The 16,669-nt window shown below is 49.9% G+C and overlaps 2 protein-coding genes across 2 annotated transcripts; one reads left to right on the top strand and one right to left on the bottom strand.

Moving 5' to 3' along the window:
• Window positions 1-197: 197 nt before the first annotated feature.
• Window positions 198-3,963, top strand: PRADC1 (protease associated domain containing 1). Its single transcript, XM_077134568.1, has 5 exons — window positions 198-356; window positions 2,032-2,132; window positions 2,635-2,744; window positions 2,984-3,151; window positions 3,358-3,963. The coding sequence occupies exons 1-5, from the start codon at window positions 290-292 to the stop codon at window positions 3,476-3,478; spliced, it is 567 nt and encodes a 188-aa protein (XP_076990683.1). The 5' UTR covers window positions 198-289; the 3' UTR covers window positions 3,479-3,963.
• On the bottom strand, window positions 1,188-16,490 carry SMYD5 (SMYD family member 5). Its single transcript, XM_077134567.1, has 13 exons — window positions 16,376-16,490; window positions 11,898-12,006; window positions 11,209-11,348; window positions 10,639-10,760; window positions 10,193-10,262; window positions 9,557-9,661; window positions 8,684-8,746; window positions 8,391-8,461; window positions 7,969-8,075; window positions 7,523-7,579; window positions 6,625-6,719; window positions 5,922-5,992; window positions 1,188-5,820 (listed from the first exon to the last, which is right to left on the bottom strand). Exons 1-13 carry the CDS (start codon window positions 16,469-16,471, stop codon window positions 5,676-5,678), a joined length of 1,251 nt encoding a protein of 416 aa, XP_076990682.1. The 5' UTR covers window positions 16,472-16,490; the 3' UTR covers window positions 1,188-5,675.
• Between the last annotated feature and the right edge of the window lie 179 nt (window positions 16,491-16,669).

The following is a 16,669-nucleotide window of genomic DNA, read 5'->3' as shown; positions in this document are numbered from 1 at the left end:
GGGCGGGGCCGAGGTGAGGGCCGGCAGTTGCTGTTAAGAGTTTAAACCAATCAGCCCTCGGGCTCCCTTCTCTTGACCAATAGGAAGTGGGTAAAGGCGCAGAGGCAGAAAGTGTGACTACACAAGCAGAATTCAGAGCCAATCAGTCGTGGACCTCGTTTCCGTCCGCCAATAGGCGGAGAGAGCGGGCCCGTGGGCGGGAGGCGGGAGTAGCTGTCAGACTGAAGTCTGGAGAAGGACTCGCGGTGGGGTGCCGGGAGGAAGCGCAGGGCCGAGCCCGGCCCTGGAGATGGTCCCGGGTACTGCGGGCTGGTGTTGTCTCGTGCTCTGGCTCCCTGCGTGCGTCGCGGCCCACGGTGAGCGGCAACGGGCGGGGTTGCGCCGCGGAGCGGGACTGGCCGTCCAGCTTGCATGCGTCTCTGACCGGGGGCCACAGGTCACCTTGGGGATCCCGTGAGTGGGGGGCAGACCTAGGGCCGGGTAAATAGAGTGGGCGGGCGCTGGTCTCCAGGGAGTCGCGTTGGGCGCAGCGCGAGGTAGGGCCCTGAGTCCTCAGTTACTGGCTTCGAAGCAGCTGTCGCCCCTATATTCGCGCTGACCCAGATGACTGAGGGATGTGACCAGGAGACACAAGTAACAGCTGGAGATACTACACTCTAGACATATGTGAACACTCACATCCATATACAGGAGCAGACGTTCCTAACAATTGTACATACAGCCTATGCATCCACATGAGCACATACATGTAGACACCCATATTCACAACAAACGAAGACCCACACTTAATTTACGCAGACTAAGCAGAGGCCAGGCTAGACTGTATATTGGGTAGGGGGGTATTTAGCCCTAAGGCAGGAAGTCTTCCTGGGAGTGTGTCCAAGGGGGTCCACATTCCCAGGATAAAAGGCTGTAGCCCAGAACTAAGCCAATGAACTCTACCAGGAGGCTGTGATTTGGGCACTAGATAAGGACAGCTAAAGCCACAACCAGTCCCAAGCCTGTCACTCCTTAGTGGTTTAGTAGTCTGTTGACTAATGGAACTATCCTCAACCTCGCTAGTTTAAGGAAACCAGAGACTTAAGACCAGGTAACACATTAAACTTTGTGTGCTGAAGTTCCCACATTCGCGGGAAATCTGGTTTTTGAGCAGTTCTCTTCCTCGGGATATTGGAGCTGAAAATGTTGTCATTTGTTCATTCAACAACCTTTATTGAGCACCCACTATCCCAGGTACTGAAGATACAGCATTGAGTGGATCTAGTCTTATCCTTGCCCTAGTGGAGGAGACAAATATTAAACAAAAAATCATGACAGTGTACTATGTACTTACAAATTAGGTTGAAAGCACCAATGGAGAAAAAGTACAAGCAGATCTCATTTTGAATGGCCATAAGGCAGAGCCTTTCTCTGAGAAAGTGACATTTTCTAAGCTGTGATTCAAAAGATGAGTTAGGAGTGGGCCAGGTAAAGAGGTGGAGGTGGGGTGGGGTATAGATAGAAAGCCTTCTGGATAGAGGGAGCAGCTTGCAGGAAGATCCAGAGAAGTGAAGAGTTTGGATGGTCAAGAAAATAAAAGAGGCCAGTGTAGCTTGAACATGGTGAGGCCAGGGGTTAGACTGCGCAGAGTCTTATTACAGACCATGGTTAGAATTAAGATTAAGTGCAAAGGGAAGTGGTTGAAGGTTGAAGCCCTGTGAGTGATGGCATGATTTTATTTGTTTTAAAAGTTAACTCTGGCTGTTGTTTTAAGAATGGGCCTTAAGGAGCAAAAATGGAGACAGGTAGACCAGTTAACAAGCTGAACAGTCAGGGCAAGAGATGATAGCAATTAGACTAGGGGGATGATATGAGAATGGCGAGTCTCCAGTGCAAAGACCAACTATCCCACCCACCTAGGATGTCCAATCTGCTGAGGCAGGGCCCCTGGACCGTACTGTTGCCAGCTCAGTTGAAGTCACAGAATCTGTGATCTGAACCTGAACCAGCTTATACTCAGGAGGCCTCTCAACTGTACCCTTTATCCTTCAGGTTTACGCATTCATGATTATTTGTACTTCCAAGTGCTGAGTCCTGGGGACATTCGATATATCTTCACAGCCACACCTGCCAAGGACTTCGGTGGGATCTTTGTAAGTTCACGGAGGCCCCCTCCTTTCTGATCCTCAATCCCCCCTTCCCTGAGTTACAGTGTCCCTGTCATCCCTTCAACCAATACCTGAGTGCTGCTACATGCCAAGGGCTGGGATGGGGAAAGGAAGAGAATTCAGCTCTGCCCTCCATGGGTTACAGTGCAAGGAGGAAACATTTCAAGCTACTCCTAGGGGCACTGCAGAAAGACAAGCTCTTCTTTACAGACAAAATAGTGAGAAACCAAGGGCACCGGCTTTCTATTACTCTACCTCTAGTATATGTGATTTAAGGCAAGTCACTTCCATTCCTCACCTGTCTCATAGCAAGGGAAGGTGGGGGAGGACAGGCCTTTGTGGGAGTGAAGTAAAAATGCTTAAGTGCTTGGCACAGAGCAGCCATTCCAAGTTTGCTTCAAGCTGTGAGGAGCAATTAATTCAGAAGCTTCAGTCTAGTCCTAAACAGGCATCTCTTTACATTCTCACCCGGCTCAACGTCTTTCAGCACACGAGGTATGAACAGATCCACCTTGTCCCTGCCGAACCCCCAGAGGCCTGTGGGGAACTCAGCAACGGTTTCTTCATCCAAAACCAGATCGCTCTGGTGGAGAGGGGGTAAGGAGGGGCCTAGGGGAGATTCTGGGATCTTCATTGTTAGTGGTTCTTTGAAACAGGTGGTTCTGGGCAATTTGTTGTTTTAAGGGTCTTAAAAATGTATTAAGAATTTCCACATTTTTTTTGGCTATTTATTTATGAGCTATTATTTAAAAAAAAAAAATTCTCCATGGTGCTTTTTCCATCCACCCATGTGATGGCCTAATTAGAACCCTGTCTTTCTGTCTCACTTCTTCCAGGGGCTGCTCCTTCCTCTCCAAGACCCGGGTGGTGCAGGAGCACGGTGGGCGGGCAGTGATCATCTCTGATGATGCGGTTGACAATGACAGCTTCTATGTGGAGATGATCCAGGACAGCACCCAGCGCACAGCTGACATCCCCGCCCTCTTCCTACTCGGCCGAGATGGGTGAGGGCTCCTTATCCCTGATTCTGTCAGCACCAGCCTGAGGGTGGAGGCCCAGGGCAATCACCAGTCCCTTCCCTCAGGCCTCATCTTGGGGTGCCCCAGGGTGAAAAAAGTCAAGCTCTGGAATTGTTAGAGTGATGGGGACACTGGGGCATAACAGGGTACCAAGAGGGTGACCATCACCACCTTTCTTCATGCCCTCCCAGCTACATGATCCGCCGCTCCTTGGAACAGCATGGGCTGCCATGGGCCATCATTTCCATACCAGTCAATGTCACCAGCATCCCCACCTTTGAGCTGCTGCAACCACCCTGGACCTTCTGGTAGAAGAATTGGTCCCACATTCCAACCATAAGCAACTCTGGACTGGGAAGGGGCAACCCAGGAATTTTGCTGTTTGGGAATTGGGGAGAGCATTTGGGGATGGGGGTGGGGGGAGGACTGCAGATAGAGGAGAAAAGGCCTGGGCCTTGGCTAGGCTGAAGAAGGGAAGCCACCCTACTGGCCTTCCTTCCCTAGAGCCCCAAGTGTCTCATGCTACAGGAAGAGGCAAGAACCAGGTCCCATGACGTCTGGGTAGTATATGGAAAAAGGGTAAAAAGCAGGTGGCCTGAGAGTCACCTGTGACCTGCCACATTCCACCTGGCTCCAGCCTCTCTCAGTAAGGATCTTTTCACTTTGCCCTTCACAGCCTCTCCCCCCCCCCCACCCGGCCCCGCCCCGGCAGCTGCTGGAGGGGTCTAAGGACCTAGTGTTTGGGGACTCCATAAACCCTCACTGACTTTTCAGCAATAAAGCTACTCATCAGGGTTGCAAGTGTGTCCTACAATAAGAGCACCAGGGGTGGGAGCGGCCCTCAAAGCCCACTGGTCTGGCCCCATACTTTTGTTTTAAAGAGAGGAAATTGAAGCCTAGATAAGATAAATAACTGCTGGTCTCTGATCCCAGTTCAGCCTCCTACTCAAGAGTTGAGAAAGCCCTACGCAACAGTAGTTTAGACTCCTGGGGAGAAGACTTATCTTGTGTTCACAGGGCCCTTGCTCTTGGACTTTAGGGACATTTGCACAGCAGCATGATGAGACCAGAGATGAACCCAAACTGGGGAACCTGCAGCTCCCATCTCCCACCATCACCTGTTCCAACCTGTGTTCCTTTGTACCTGCTACAACGGACTGCTGGGTGCCTTGGCAGCCTGTCAAGCCATTCTCCACAGAGCATTCCTGTCACCACTGTTTTACTGAGAGCAGTGGGCAGAAGGGCGTGAGAGAGGTGCTGGGTGCTGTGAAGGAAGAATCTAACAGTTGAGAGGGCCAGACATGCCAGTTCTACCTTGGCTCCATGATCCAGGAAAGGGCCTGAGGAGTAGGCATTGCCCTCCCTTAGATCCTTCAGCAGGGAGGTATAGCGGGCACCTCAGGAAAGGCAAGCAGGCAGGAAGGGGAGTGACAGATAGTAATTCCCACAGCACTCAACCTGGGAACAATGGGTAATGCTCAATGAGGGAAGTGGAGAGACTAATCTCAGAGTCTTTAGTCCAACTCTTCTAGGTTTCTGGAAAACTTGTGTTCTTTTGCGGAAACCCTAAAGATGGAGATTGAGGCCAGGAGAAACCCCCTCCCTGACCCACATTAAACTGGCCCCAGGGAAGACTTGAGCCTCCTGAACTAAGGTGCACAGGCCTGTTGTCCCCCAGCTTGCAGCCATGCTGCTGGAGTCCTCAGCAGGAAGGCTCTGTGAGGAAGGGGTGATGAGCCCCTATGTGTCCTTCCTGAAGACGGTTGAGGCCTCGTCCACATCCCATGATGCGAGACACTGGGCCAGGGTCTGAGATGCAAGGCCCGAGGTACAGAAACTGGAGTCTGGGGAAGAGGCCATTTCCACTTTCCCAGAGGTCCAAAAGGTGGGTGTTGGGGAGAAGAGGGCGGTATTAACCCAGATCCAGTGTGTCCTGGACAGAGAGCCTTGAGGAAGGTACTTTGGAGGCCTGGTTCCTCCTTCTTGCCTCTCCCAGCTATGCCAGTGGTCAGGCAGTGGCCTTATCAACTATATATGAGGTGGGAAATGAGGAGAGGGCCTCTTTCTGCTTCAATGAAATCAAGCTGTTCTCAGATTTGCCACTCTGTTACCCCCTCAAAATAAATCAGTAGCAAGGTGAGAGGGGAGAAGCCTCAGGTGGTTGGGTGAGAGTGGGCCATGGGACCAAAGGGAAGAAACACCGTTGGCCCTGACTTGGTCCCAGCACCACACACCCTGGAATGGACTGCCTCAGAGGGAGGCCGACTCTGAAGGGCTCAGTGATGGCGCAGAGCCTGAGCCAACTCAGCAGCAGTGTCCAGGGCATGAGGTCTGGCAGGGGACAGAATGCATAGGTTCTGTCCTCTGTCCTCTCCTCAGCAGAGGCAGGGCTGGCAGTGGGGGGAGCAGGCAATGGGAGCAAGAAGGTCCTTCCAAGCCTATTCTCTTGGGGGAAGGTTTCCCTTTTTCAGCAGGGTTCCAGCTACGGCCCCTTCTGGCCAGGGCAGCATCACACATCAGTCATCTCATCCCCCAGTTCTGCATCTTCTGGTTCTCCTTCCTCTTCCTCCTCTTCCTCCTCCTCTGAGGTCACATTGGGTTCATCAGCCTCTGCCAGGCATTTGGGGCAGGAACAGACAAACAGATAGTTCTCCCTGCAAGGGGGTCAGGGGATGGTGGTGGGGGTGAAAAGTTAGGCAGCCACTGGGACAGAAGACCCCAGAGCCCAGTTGCCCACCACACCCACCACCGGCACCTGAGGATCTTGTGGCGGCTGTGGCGGCTGCGCTCTCGCTGACAACAGTCTAAGTAGCTGATACAGATTTCCTGCAGGGCAGAGAAGAGGTGGGGTCTGTATATTAGATGGAATGAGGGCTTCCCCAGTCACTGCTCCCCAGTCACTGCTCCATCCCTAGGAGCTAGGCCCAAGCTGCGAAATCATGGGCTACCCGGATCCACTCCCCTAAGACGGGGGACAGAAAGGCCACTGAGGCTCCAACAACCGGTGTCTGAGAAAAAGGGGGGACTGGGTTAGCCTCAGGCCACACTTAAAGTCAGCCATGGGCCAATGTCTGTGGCTGGGATTGGAGGTTACCTCAGCTTGATGCTACTTGCATCACCAGGCTCTCTGCACTGTGCTAACAAGGAGGACCCCAAACCCACACCAGCCCCCCATGGCCCATGCCACAAAGAACCATCTCCTGCTTCCCAGAAGCTGCAGATATGTTGATCAAGAGGTGCCTGCAGGCAAGAACCTGGACATGCAGCTTTCTCTTCAAAACTGCTCTAAAGCTTTCTGGAGTTATATGGTGAAGAGATGGTATGGGGTTAGAGCATGTCCATGGGCAAAAAGACTCATGCCCTAGTTTATGTGGGAGTTCAACTCTGCTCCCAATCCCTGGAGAGAACTGGCAAAGCCCCACTGTTCCTCCTCCCTCAGGGGTTCTGGCCCCCCTTACCTCTCCTGGCTTAATGTCCTCCAGGGCAGTGACGTGCAAAAGGAAGTTGTTTTCTGGGAAGGAGGTCTCTGCATTGGGGACACAGCTGTGATTGCCTGGGTCACAAGAGGCAGGTAATGATTATTGACTAATAAAAATAACAGCCTCAGCTCTTCAGAGCACTGGGTTCCATCCTCTCTTGTCTTCTGATGTCTGCCGAGCCCTGCTGGGGCTGAACAGACACTGGAACCCAAGTTCCCTGACTCCCATCCAGTGATCTTTCCTAAAGATCGCCAGGCACAGATCAAATGCACTCCCACACCATACTCCCCAGTGTCTTGCAAAGGGAACGACAAGACTCTGGGAGGGATGCCCACACCAGACCACTTACTTCGCCAGGCCTCCTAAGAACCCAGTTTGGGTAGACCTGAATGGCCCTAGAGCCTGGGAGGAAGAATTTATGGGAAAAAACCAAAGGGTAGAAGGCTGAGATCTGAAAAAGGCAACTGCCCAAGCTGGATCTGCCCTTCCCCATCAAGTGCTGATGAGACTCGCCCTCCAGCCAAATCTCCCACCTCGCAGGATCCTGAGGGTCTACCAAGCCCCCCAGGGCAAAGTCCAGGCATCCCTTTGCAAGATTCAGAGCTCTATGCCCTGCCTTAGCACAAAGCCTGGCCTGCTAGGAAGTATTACAGATTAACATATATTAAAGTATGATCAGTTAAATGAACCAATGAATAAATGATGGAATAAAAAGGCCCCAGGGGATTCTCTAAGGAAGCTCAGACCTAACCCTGCTCCCCATTCAAGCCCACCAGCCTTGAAAGGGCTAACCGGGAGAGATTAACTGTGGCTTCAAGGCCTCCTGGCCAAGGAGGAAATGCCCCCAGGACCACCCCTCCTCAGTGCCATGACTCACAGCAGCTCTGAAGCATAAAGAGGCCAGATCCTTCACAGTTCAGAAACTCGCCAGTTGCTGTAAGATAGTAACAGGCAGGCAATATTTTATCCATTTTACAAGTGGGAAAAGCAAAGTAGGTATGCCATCTGCCACACTACCAAACCTGGTCTTCACCATTTTACTCAAACTTGCTTCTCTGAGGCACAAACCTTGCTTTGCTATAAACAACATCACCCTATTTTCTCAGCAACCCCCTCCTCTCAGCATCAAGTCTCTGCCTGGATCTTGGGGCCATCTGTGTGTACTGTGAACAGCTCTGAAGCTCCCAACAGGCACGCAGTGATATCTACCCTACTGGAGGTAGATATCAGAGCTTCCTGGGGGAGGGCTGTGTGCCTGCCATGTGACTACAGGGAGAGGGAGAGCTCCAAGGTTGGCTGGGGCCAAGACCCTGTCTCACCAACCTGCTTCGATGTCCTTGTAGAGCTGGTCAATGAAGGTATCCAGCCGCTCACGGTCCTGAGGCTTCAGCTCCAGAGCATCACAGGCATGGACCCACTGGCTCAGGGAGCTAGGGGTTCCAGGCAGCCCATAGTTGGAGAAAAGAAGGCCCAAGTCATATGACTCTCCACCTCCAGGCAAGTTAAGCCCAGGAAAAAGGGTTTCCCACCCCCACTCCATTCCTTCTTTGTATCAAGACCAAGATTCCCAAGAGCAGATTCCACTGCCTCGTTCTTTCTGATTCCCACCTCAGTGTCTGATACAGCATGCTAACCACAGAGTCAACCCACCACAGCTTCTTTAAAGAAGCTGTGGCTACCTTTCTCAAACTCCCATTCAAGCCCTGGGGAATAAGTCTAATCGCCCTGGAATGTTAGCTCCTAACCTGGTCCCGATTCCTTGGCCATTAGTCCCAACAAGAGCAAAGAGAGATCGGAATCCATCTGGAGTGAACCACTGCAGAGGAAAATGAGAGATAAACACTCTAGGTTATAGCCACTTGCTTTTCTCTCTGATGCAACCCTCTATTCAGGAAGTCTTCTGTAGGTCAGTCGCACCCCCACTCCAGAAGAGCAATTCACTCTGGCTCAGCTGCCCTAATAGGAGAGGCTGAGCTCGGTTGCTCCTGGAGAGCTGAAGAGACTAAGAGGCCATGGAACCCACCCTCCCCACACTAACCTGGCTCAGTGCTTCCTCATAAAGGGCCTCTGTGAAGAGTCTTCGCAGAAGTTCCAGCTGTCCCTGGTTGAGGGGAAGCAGGTAGAGACTTGCATCCCTGGGGACTTCCCATTAGTACCCAGGCAGGGCCCCGAAGACCAGGTGAGGGAAGGAAAAAGGACCAGCTTTCCCTGGGGCAAAGGAAGGCCACAGAGTCCTTATCCCCAGTCTACAGGTCTGCTCCAACCCAGAGTGGTGAACCCAACTTCTCCTATTCTCCAGCATTTGCAGCAGCAAGACGGAGGTAGCGTTGGCCTGGAATATCTATGTGCACCACCAACCTCCAGGATCCTCCAACCTGTCCTCCAAACCAGCTCAGCTCTTCCCCTCCTTACCTCAGAGTTCCTTGTAGGAAGGCCCACCCACCTCCTGCCTCCACCCTCAGGCAGCTCCTGCATGGAACTCTGATGTCCTCAGTGAGAATTAGCAACTCTGGGAGTGGGTACTCAGTAAACTGAAAGTTAAAATTCTCCTGTTTCCCTCTGCTCCCTGACTCTGTGGACCTCCAACCCTCAATTTCCCATTATAGCAGATTTGCCCACTGCTCTTCTATCATAGGGTTTCTACCTACCTTCATCTAATGTAAAGAGCACTCTCAGGACCAATGTGCCCAGTGCCCCCTTCCTCTGTCACCACCCCATTTCCCCACTTCCCATTTTCAGGTCCACATTAGGTCATGAAGTTAAATAGTGGCAGGAATTCAAATCCTGTGAATCAATTTTTGGATACAAGCTCTAACCCCTTCCTTATGGCTGAGAGGGGACCAAATATGGATTCCATCAGGTGACTAGACATCCTAGGCTATTGGAGGGGGACTGACAGCAGAAGACCAACCTTGAATTTGTCTCCAAGGAGTTTGTGGACAATTTCTTCCTCTTCATTGGCTGTTTTGTTACAGAATTGGGAGAAGAGCCTGATCCAACGATCCTTATCCTTAGCCTGCAGTGAGCAAATACATGCAAGAGTCACATGTGCCTATATGGGTGTGCACACAGACAGACTCATAGATGACCCACTTCTTACTGGCACTCCAGTAGGACGGGTAGGGTTCTTACAGCCCCAACCATCAAGTAAACACCAGCCAAATGTGAGCTTCTAGGTAGACCCTTCCTCAGCTTGGGAGACCTTCCCAATTCTGTCCACCCCCAACCATCTCCCCAACTGGAGCCAAGCTAGTTAACTCAATAATGCTTGGAAAAATAGAAGAATAAGGCTATCAATATTTGATAGCTGGGGTCACGGTGGTTTCTCTTGCTTTATGTAAGAGACACAATCCTCAAAAGGTGGTGCCTATAAATCAAATGCATCAATTGCTGTTGCATAAGAAATCCTTTCATAGACCAAAGAGGACAGGCTTTCCCACTCCCCAGTCCTGATTTTTGGTTAGCAAACTCCTGACATTTTACATAGCAAGCAGTTCTCCTTTGGGAAGCCAGAGTCAGCTTCCCTGGAAGGATGAGGTGGGCTCACCTGCTTCACTGTGGCCACCATCCGGGCCATCAGCATGATGCTTGCAGTCTCAGGGGGGTAATGAACACTCCTGGACAGAGAGAAAAAACTTTGGACTAAAAATTCCCTCCCCAATAGCTGAGTTCATAGAAGCCCAGTCTAATTGCTACAAAGAATTCTTCTTACCAATTTCACCTATAATCAAAGAGAGAAAGACTTTGGCAAGGACTTGGGAAGGACTTTGCATCCTTAATGGAGGACCTTTCTGGGAGTGTGGAAAAGGCTGAGGACAGTAGGACTGGCAACTCAGAATAAGGGCAAGGGATTGGGTAACAGGACTACTGGACCTCTGTTTAACACTAAAAATGAAGGGGAAATCTGGGGGATAGTAACTTAAGAAAGATGGCTGCATCTGCTGAGCCAGGCAAGAAGGGAGGGATAAAGGAAAGAGAGGAAATGTAACTTACCTCCATGCCTCCTGCAGCTTATTGAGAGGATGCAGGGGGTCATCCTGGGAGGGGCCTGGGCATAGGACCTGGTGATACTGCTCAGCAGCTGCCAGCCGACATTCTGCACTACAGTACATCACCTGTCAGGGGAGGTACAGGTCAGCACACTCAGAGGGCCAGGCACAGACAGCTCAGGGGTTCCTCACCACCTCCATCTCCATTCCTTCCCCAAGCAGCTCCTGAGCAGCAGCTCAGTGGGATTGTGCAATGAGAAAGTACAGGATGCTCTGGGGGTAGGTGAGAGAGGATAACCTATCCCAGGCTCTTAAAACCAGGAAAATCAGAGGGGAGAGCCCCTGCCAGGCAGAGGGGAAAGAAAGCCAGCTCCCACCAAGTGCATTTTCTAGACAATATAACTAAGACAAGGAGGAAAGGACTGAAAACAATAAGCCTTTTCAATATCTTACCCTATGTTGTGACACTCAAGAACCATGACTAAGTCTGTTTTCACTCCTGTCTTCCCAAAAGGAGTTCAGTTAAGACCTTCCCAACCTGCCCCTTGCAGGTATACCCCATGGGGATGCTTACCTGGCAGTGGGGACAGTTCTGGTGGAGGTCCTTCCGCACACTGCACAGCTCTGGGTGAGGCAGAACCTGGCCTGGCTTCCCTGTCAGCCTCTGAGCATTCTCCTCTGCCTTCTCCAGGGCCCGAAGGCAGTGGTCACAGGCTGAGGGTGAGAGTATGACACTGTTAGTGTCTTGCGAGCAGGAGCCATGCCTGTCCTTTTCAGAGCAGCATGCCCAGGGATAAAATTGGGCCTAGCACAGAGCAGGTGCATAATAAAAGTTTGGGAAGTGAGTGAATGAATGACTACATCAGTGAATGGCATGAATGAATGAATGAATGAATGAATTTCACATGTATCCAAAGGTAGATAATCCCATCCTCCCTCAGGAGCCCCTGCCCCTCCTGCCTGACTCTACCTTCTCTTCAATGAGACTCTGAGCTCACCCCCCACCCCCACGGGACTAAACTTTTCCCACACTTGGGAGCCAACTTTACTGCAGGCTCACAGCCCAAATGGCCTAAGATTGGACAGAAGTGTGGTTCTCAGGCACGGTTTTCCCAAGGGAAGGCAGCAGTTCCTCCCAAGCACAAAGGCACCTGGGCCCAGCAGCCACGAGGAATGAGATACCAGCCAGCACATACATGCATCTTCCCAGGCACAAAGGCACCTGAGCCCAGCAGCCATGAGGAGTGGGCGAGATGTGTTTACCTCGGTAGCGATAAAGTGCATTCCAAAGAAACTGTGCAGCTACCAGGGGCCGTTCTATGAAGATGGTCTCCCCCTTCCGGATCAGATGTGTGGCAAACAGCCCCTTTCCCTGAGAGGGCAGAGAGGAAATAAGATGGATATAAGAAGTAACAAAGGACAGAGCTCCAAGGGCTCCTGGAGGGCCATCCAGCCTCACCTCTGTCTCTGGAGAGTTCTTGGAGAATGGTTGGCACCCTCCATAACTGCCTCCACTGGAAATGCAGCTCTGACCTTTACCTCTTTCATCCCAAACAGAGCAAAGGGATAGGGATGTGGAAGGAACCTCTGTGGCACACATCTCAGAATACTCCCAGGAGGAAAATTTTTAGAGTGGCTAAAGCAGGGCCAAGGCTCATAGGAGGCTGAGGCCTCCTGTACCTGGGTGACAGCAGGGCAGCCTTCTCTGAGTCACCCATATGCTACTCCAGGATCCCAGAATGATGCTGCTGCTACTCAGAGTTGTGGAGAAATCCTACACCATGGGAGAGGGAGGAAGAGTGTGCCCTACTTCCCTGGTTGACTGTGTACCTGTGGCACTTGCAGAGGACCTGGCACCCAATGAGTGCTCAGGTCTTGCTCCAAAAGGAATGAGTTTATTCTAACATGGATATGAATGTGAACTTTCTGTGTGCCCTTGAGCTGATTGCTTCACTTTGCACAGGTTTCCCATGTGAAAAGTAAGCATTAAAATAGTACCTACCAAGTCATTTCCAGGACACAATCAAATGCCTCAGATGCTCTAGCTCCTTACTACTCAAAGTGCAGTCCAGGAACCAACAATGTTGGTATCATCTAGAAGACTGTCAGAAATGCAGAATCTCAGGCCCCACCCCAGACCTACTGAATCAGAATTGGCTTTTTTTTTTTTAATTAATTAAAGAAAAAAAAGAAATTAACACAACATTTAGAAATCATTCCATTAGAATTGGCATTTTAACAGGATCCTGGTGACTCATATGCAGGTTAAAGTTTGAAGGCCACTGGTCTAAAGTACTGTACGCAGTGTGTAAGGGATGAAGGATGAGAAAAACAGTCTCTGAATTGCCATCTCTCAAATGTGCCAAGGGCCTCAGGAAATGGCTTCAGAACCCAGGCAGAGTTGCTGGCCCTGAAGGGCACTTATTCCCACTGTTCCCTTAGAGAAGAGGGATGGTGCCCTTGCCAGGACTGAGCTGCCACAAAGGGAGGTAAAAAAAATAATAACTGCTTGACAACAATGAAATGTCCCATCACACTGCGGCCTCCCAGGTAGCACAGGTGTTTCCTTCTAGTTACAGGTGCTCTGGTCAGACAGGGACACGACCCAACCACAGAGCAGCAGGGATATGTAGACCACGACAGGCCCCAAGCAACCCAAGAGTCATAAACCTCAATCTTGTGACAAACTCGACGCATCTTTCTAATAGTAGAGAGGGATGTAAGACAAAACCACTGGGCAAAGCCATGGACACAAACTTGACTGTCTTCCTGGAAGCCCGCCCCCTACACCTCATAGCCCTTGGGACCCAATCTAGCAAAATGGAAACTTGGCCTTCCCCTCTGGGACAAAATAACATTAACAGGGACCCAAATTATCCCTGACCATCTCAAATCTCAATATTGAATAAATATAGCTCTCCCTCTCCCTCTTTCTGGAGGATCAAAGCAGAAAATATTTAGTAATCAAAACAAAGGGATATGTAAACTCATAGACACAGACTCTAGAACACGGGATACCAGGAAATAGAACGAGGCTGATGATAGCACATTATTATGAGTATAATTAGCAGGGCTGAATTGTGCATGAATGTGATTGATAAGGGAAGTTTAGAGTCATATGTCACCAGAAGGAAAGCCAGAGGTTAAAAGATAGGACTGTATAATTTAGTAAATCTTGTGGTAGACACTGACTGAGATTAACAGTTCATATATTAAAAATTTCTTCCATGAACTAGAACAAATGTACAACACTACAACAAGGAATTAATAATAGAGTGGTATATGGAAAAAAGCAAACATTTTGTAAACTATGGGCTATAGTTAACAGTAATATCATAATATTCTTTCATCAGCAATAATAAATGTACCATACCCATGCTAGGGATCAATGATGGGGGGATCAGGAGTATGGGCTGTTTCCACACACACACACAACCCCCACCCCACCCCTGCCAGAGTAATGAAAATGTTCTAAAATTGATTGTGGTGATGAATGCACAATTATGTGATGACACTGTGAGCCACTGATTGTGGCTTTGGATGGATTGTTTGTGTGTGAATATCTCAATAAAATTGCATTAGAAAAGGAGAGGGGGAGGATCAGATCCCAAAACAGATTAAATATTTCAAGAAAAACAGCTCTAATTTATATTATCAAGGGGGTTAGAGATGACTCAATTGAAGGGAAAGGAGACAAACCATGCAAAGATATTTCCATTTTGAAAAATAAGTTTTAAGAGAAAATTGTGCAAAACTCCATGGCTATGTAGTTAATGTTAAAATTTTGGTGAAATGGATAATTTTTCTAGAAAAATATGTATGACTGAAACTGAATTCAAAGGGAAAAAAGCCTAGACAGAACAATAACCAGTGCTGATGCCTGACTGGTGGTAATCAAGAGGGCAAATTGGCTGGCATCTACTGTACCTGGTCAGGTTTCTTTTCTGATTGGTCATGTCCCTGGAGTAGTAGTTGGGTAAATTTTTGAAAATCATTTCTGCCAATATCCATAGAAGCAATAGAGAAAGTGGTTAATACTCCCGCGGGAGACCCCTAGTGTATATGATTTCATGAGAAAGCTCTCAAACATTCAAATAAGTAGTTCTCATTCTATTTAAACTATTCAATAACAGAGAAAAAAATGGAAAGCTTTTCCATTTTACCAAAAAGAACAAGCATAACCCCACTGTGGTAACGTGAAGACAGCACAAAGAAAAAAAAAATCACAAACCAATCTCACTTGATGAATATACATGCAAAAAAGAGCAGGATAATCCATCTTGTTGCCAAGTTTGGGAAGGTATGTAATTTTTTTCAGGGGCAGATCAGGTGCCAGCATAAAAGGGCACCTTTTTGCTGAGAATTGAGATTTTGATAGAAAGCTGAGACAGGTCAACTGGGTAAGCAGAGTAGCTGAAGTGGTGGTGTGAGAGGGCAGAAGAGAAGAGAGAAGGAAGCTGAGAAATAGGGGGCTAAATACAGGTGAGTATCACTGCCCACTAGGATGCAGGAACTAAACACCATCAAACTGTAAGGAGAAATAGCATGTGGTTACTGAAATCAACCAGGAGGTCCAGAGGCCCTGGGATGGAGAGGATGTGAGCAATTGACACAATTTACCATAGAAAGAGTACTCCAGAAGCTACGGAGTGGAAAGAGCACAGTGGAAGGCTGGGTTGGGAAACTGGATCAGTATGAAGCTGAGAGCAGGATAAGACAAATGATTTAAGAGGGCTGACATCTTGGGCAAGGACCAAAGACACACACAGCGATTGTACATGATAAATTATTCCTAATAAACAAATGTAAGTGAAAACAAAATGATACCATTTCGAATGGCAAAGATAACTAGGAACGAAACTACTCAGAGCTGGAGAGAACATGGGATGTGTGCAGAGGAATTGAGCTCCAATTCCTTTGACCCCAGGAGTGCAATCAGACACAACATAATGTCCATAAGAGGTTGGTTGAGTGAACATGAATCTTCCATGAACAGAATGTTACTCAGCAGTTAAGAATTACGTACAAATAGGTGTGTTGATATTGACTCATTCCTGCATCAAAAAGCAGCTTCTAAAAACATAATTTTAATATACCTATATGTGCATAAGTATAAAAAGTCATTCAGTAATCTCTGCATGATAAGATTATGAATCGATTTTTTTTTTTCTTATGTGCATTTTCTATTTTTTTCTACACGAACTTCTGAAAAACTCCATAGTAAGAAATGCAAAATCCATGCCACTCCTGCTTAAAACCTTTCAAATGCTCCCTCGGCCGTCGGACTCCAGTTCAGTCCAAGTTCCTTGGCACCTACGGCCTCACTCCTCATTCCCTACCCAAACCTCACAGTGAACGTGCCCTGAAGACCCATGCTTTTTAATATCTCAGTTTCTTCTGCTCAACGAGTCCCGAGGCCCGGCAGCAAAATCCCCACGCCTAGACCAGGAGGCTGGGAGGCCCCCAGCCACTCCCGGAAAACCCGGAGCCTGGCCGCTGGCTGGCGGGCGGGTTCCCGAGGGGAGGGGTAACCCGAGACCCCGGAGGCCCGGGTCTACCGCGTGACCGCGCCCAGAGTCTGCGCGCGGGGATCCGGCACGGAGCCCCCAGGCCGCGGGCAGGAGCCGGGCCACCGCGTCCGAGCGGCAGAGGGTATCTAGGCTCTGAACATGGGGTGGCGGGAGCCTGTCTCTAAGGCCGGACAGTTTGGGGGCTCCCGGCGGAGCCCGTCCCAGCCTCACCTTGGCGCTGCTCACAAAGCGAACTTCCACTGCGACCCGGGCCCGGTCCGCCACGCCCACGCAGAAAGAGAACACGTCGCACATGGAGGCCGCCATCTTGGGGCGCCTCCGCCTTCTGACCCTTGACCCCACCTCGACCCGGGAGGCCCCGCCCCTCTTCGGCCCCGCCCCGGGATGCCATAGTCAAAGCTCCGAGGGTTAGTGCCCTAGCGAGTCCGAACTCGGGTCCCTTTGGACTGTGTGAATGTTGGCCGACCGGTTCGTTGACTGCGTGTGGCTGCGCCTGCCTTTGTG

The sequence above is a fragment of the Tamandua tetradactyla genome, chromosome 17 (assembly GCF_023851605.1).
Source record: "Tamandua tetradactyla isolate mTamTet1 chromosome 17, mTamTet1.pri, whole genome shotgun sequence".
NCBI classification, from domain to species: Eukaryota; Metazoa; Chordata; class Mammalia; order Pilosa; family Myrmecophagidae; genus Tamandua; species Tamandua tetradactyla.
The sequence above is the reverse complement of the archived record's forward strand: the minus strand, read 5'-3'. Positions and strand labels throughout refer to the sequence as shown.

Bases quoted from the DNA above. Each gene is read 5' to 3' on its own strand.
- PRADC1 (XM_077134568.1), top strand. From the start codon at position 290: ATGGTCCCGGGTACTGCGGGCTGGTGTTGTCTCGTGCTCTGGCTCCCT. The intron at 357-2,031 runs GTGAGCGGCAAC...TTTATCCTTCAG, and splicing joins TGCGTGCGTCGCGGCCCACG to GTTTACGCATTCATGATTAT. The intron at 2,133-2,634 runs GTAAGTTCACGG...AACGTCTTTCAG, and splicing joins AGGACTTCGGTGGGATCTTT to CACACGAGGTATGAACAGAT.
- SMYD5 (XM_077134567.1), bottom strand. From the start codon at position 16,471: ATGGCGGCCTCCATGTGCGACGTGTTCTCTTTCTGCGTGGGCGTGGCG. The intron at 8,462-8,683 runs GTTAGTGTGGGG...TTTCCTCTGCAG, and splicing joins ATGAGGAAGCACTGAGCCAG to TGGTTCACTCCAGATGGATT. The intron at 6,720-7,522 runs GTGAGTCATGGC...CTTGTGACCCAG, and splicing joins CTTTATGCTTCAGAGCTGCT to GCAATCACAGCTGTGTCCCC.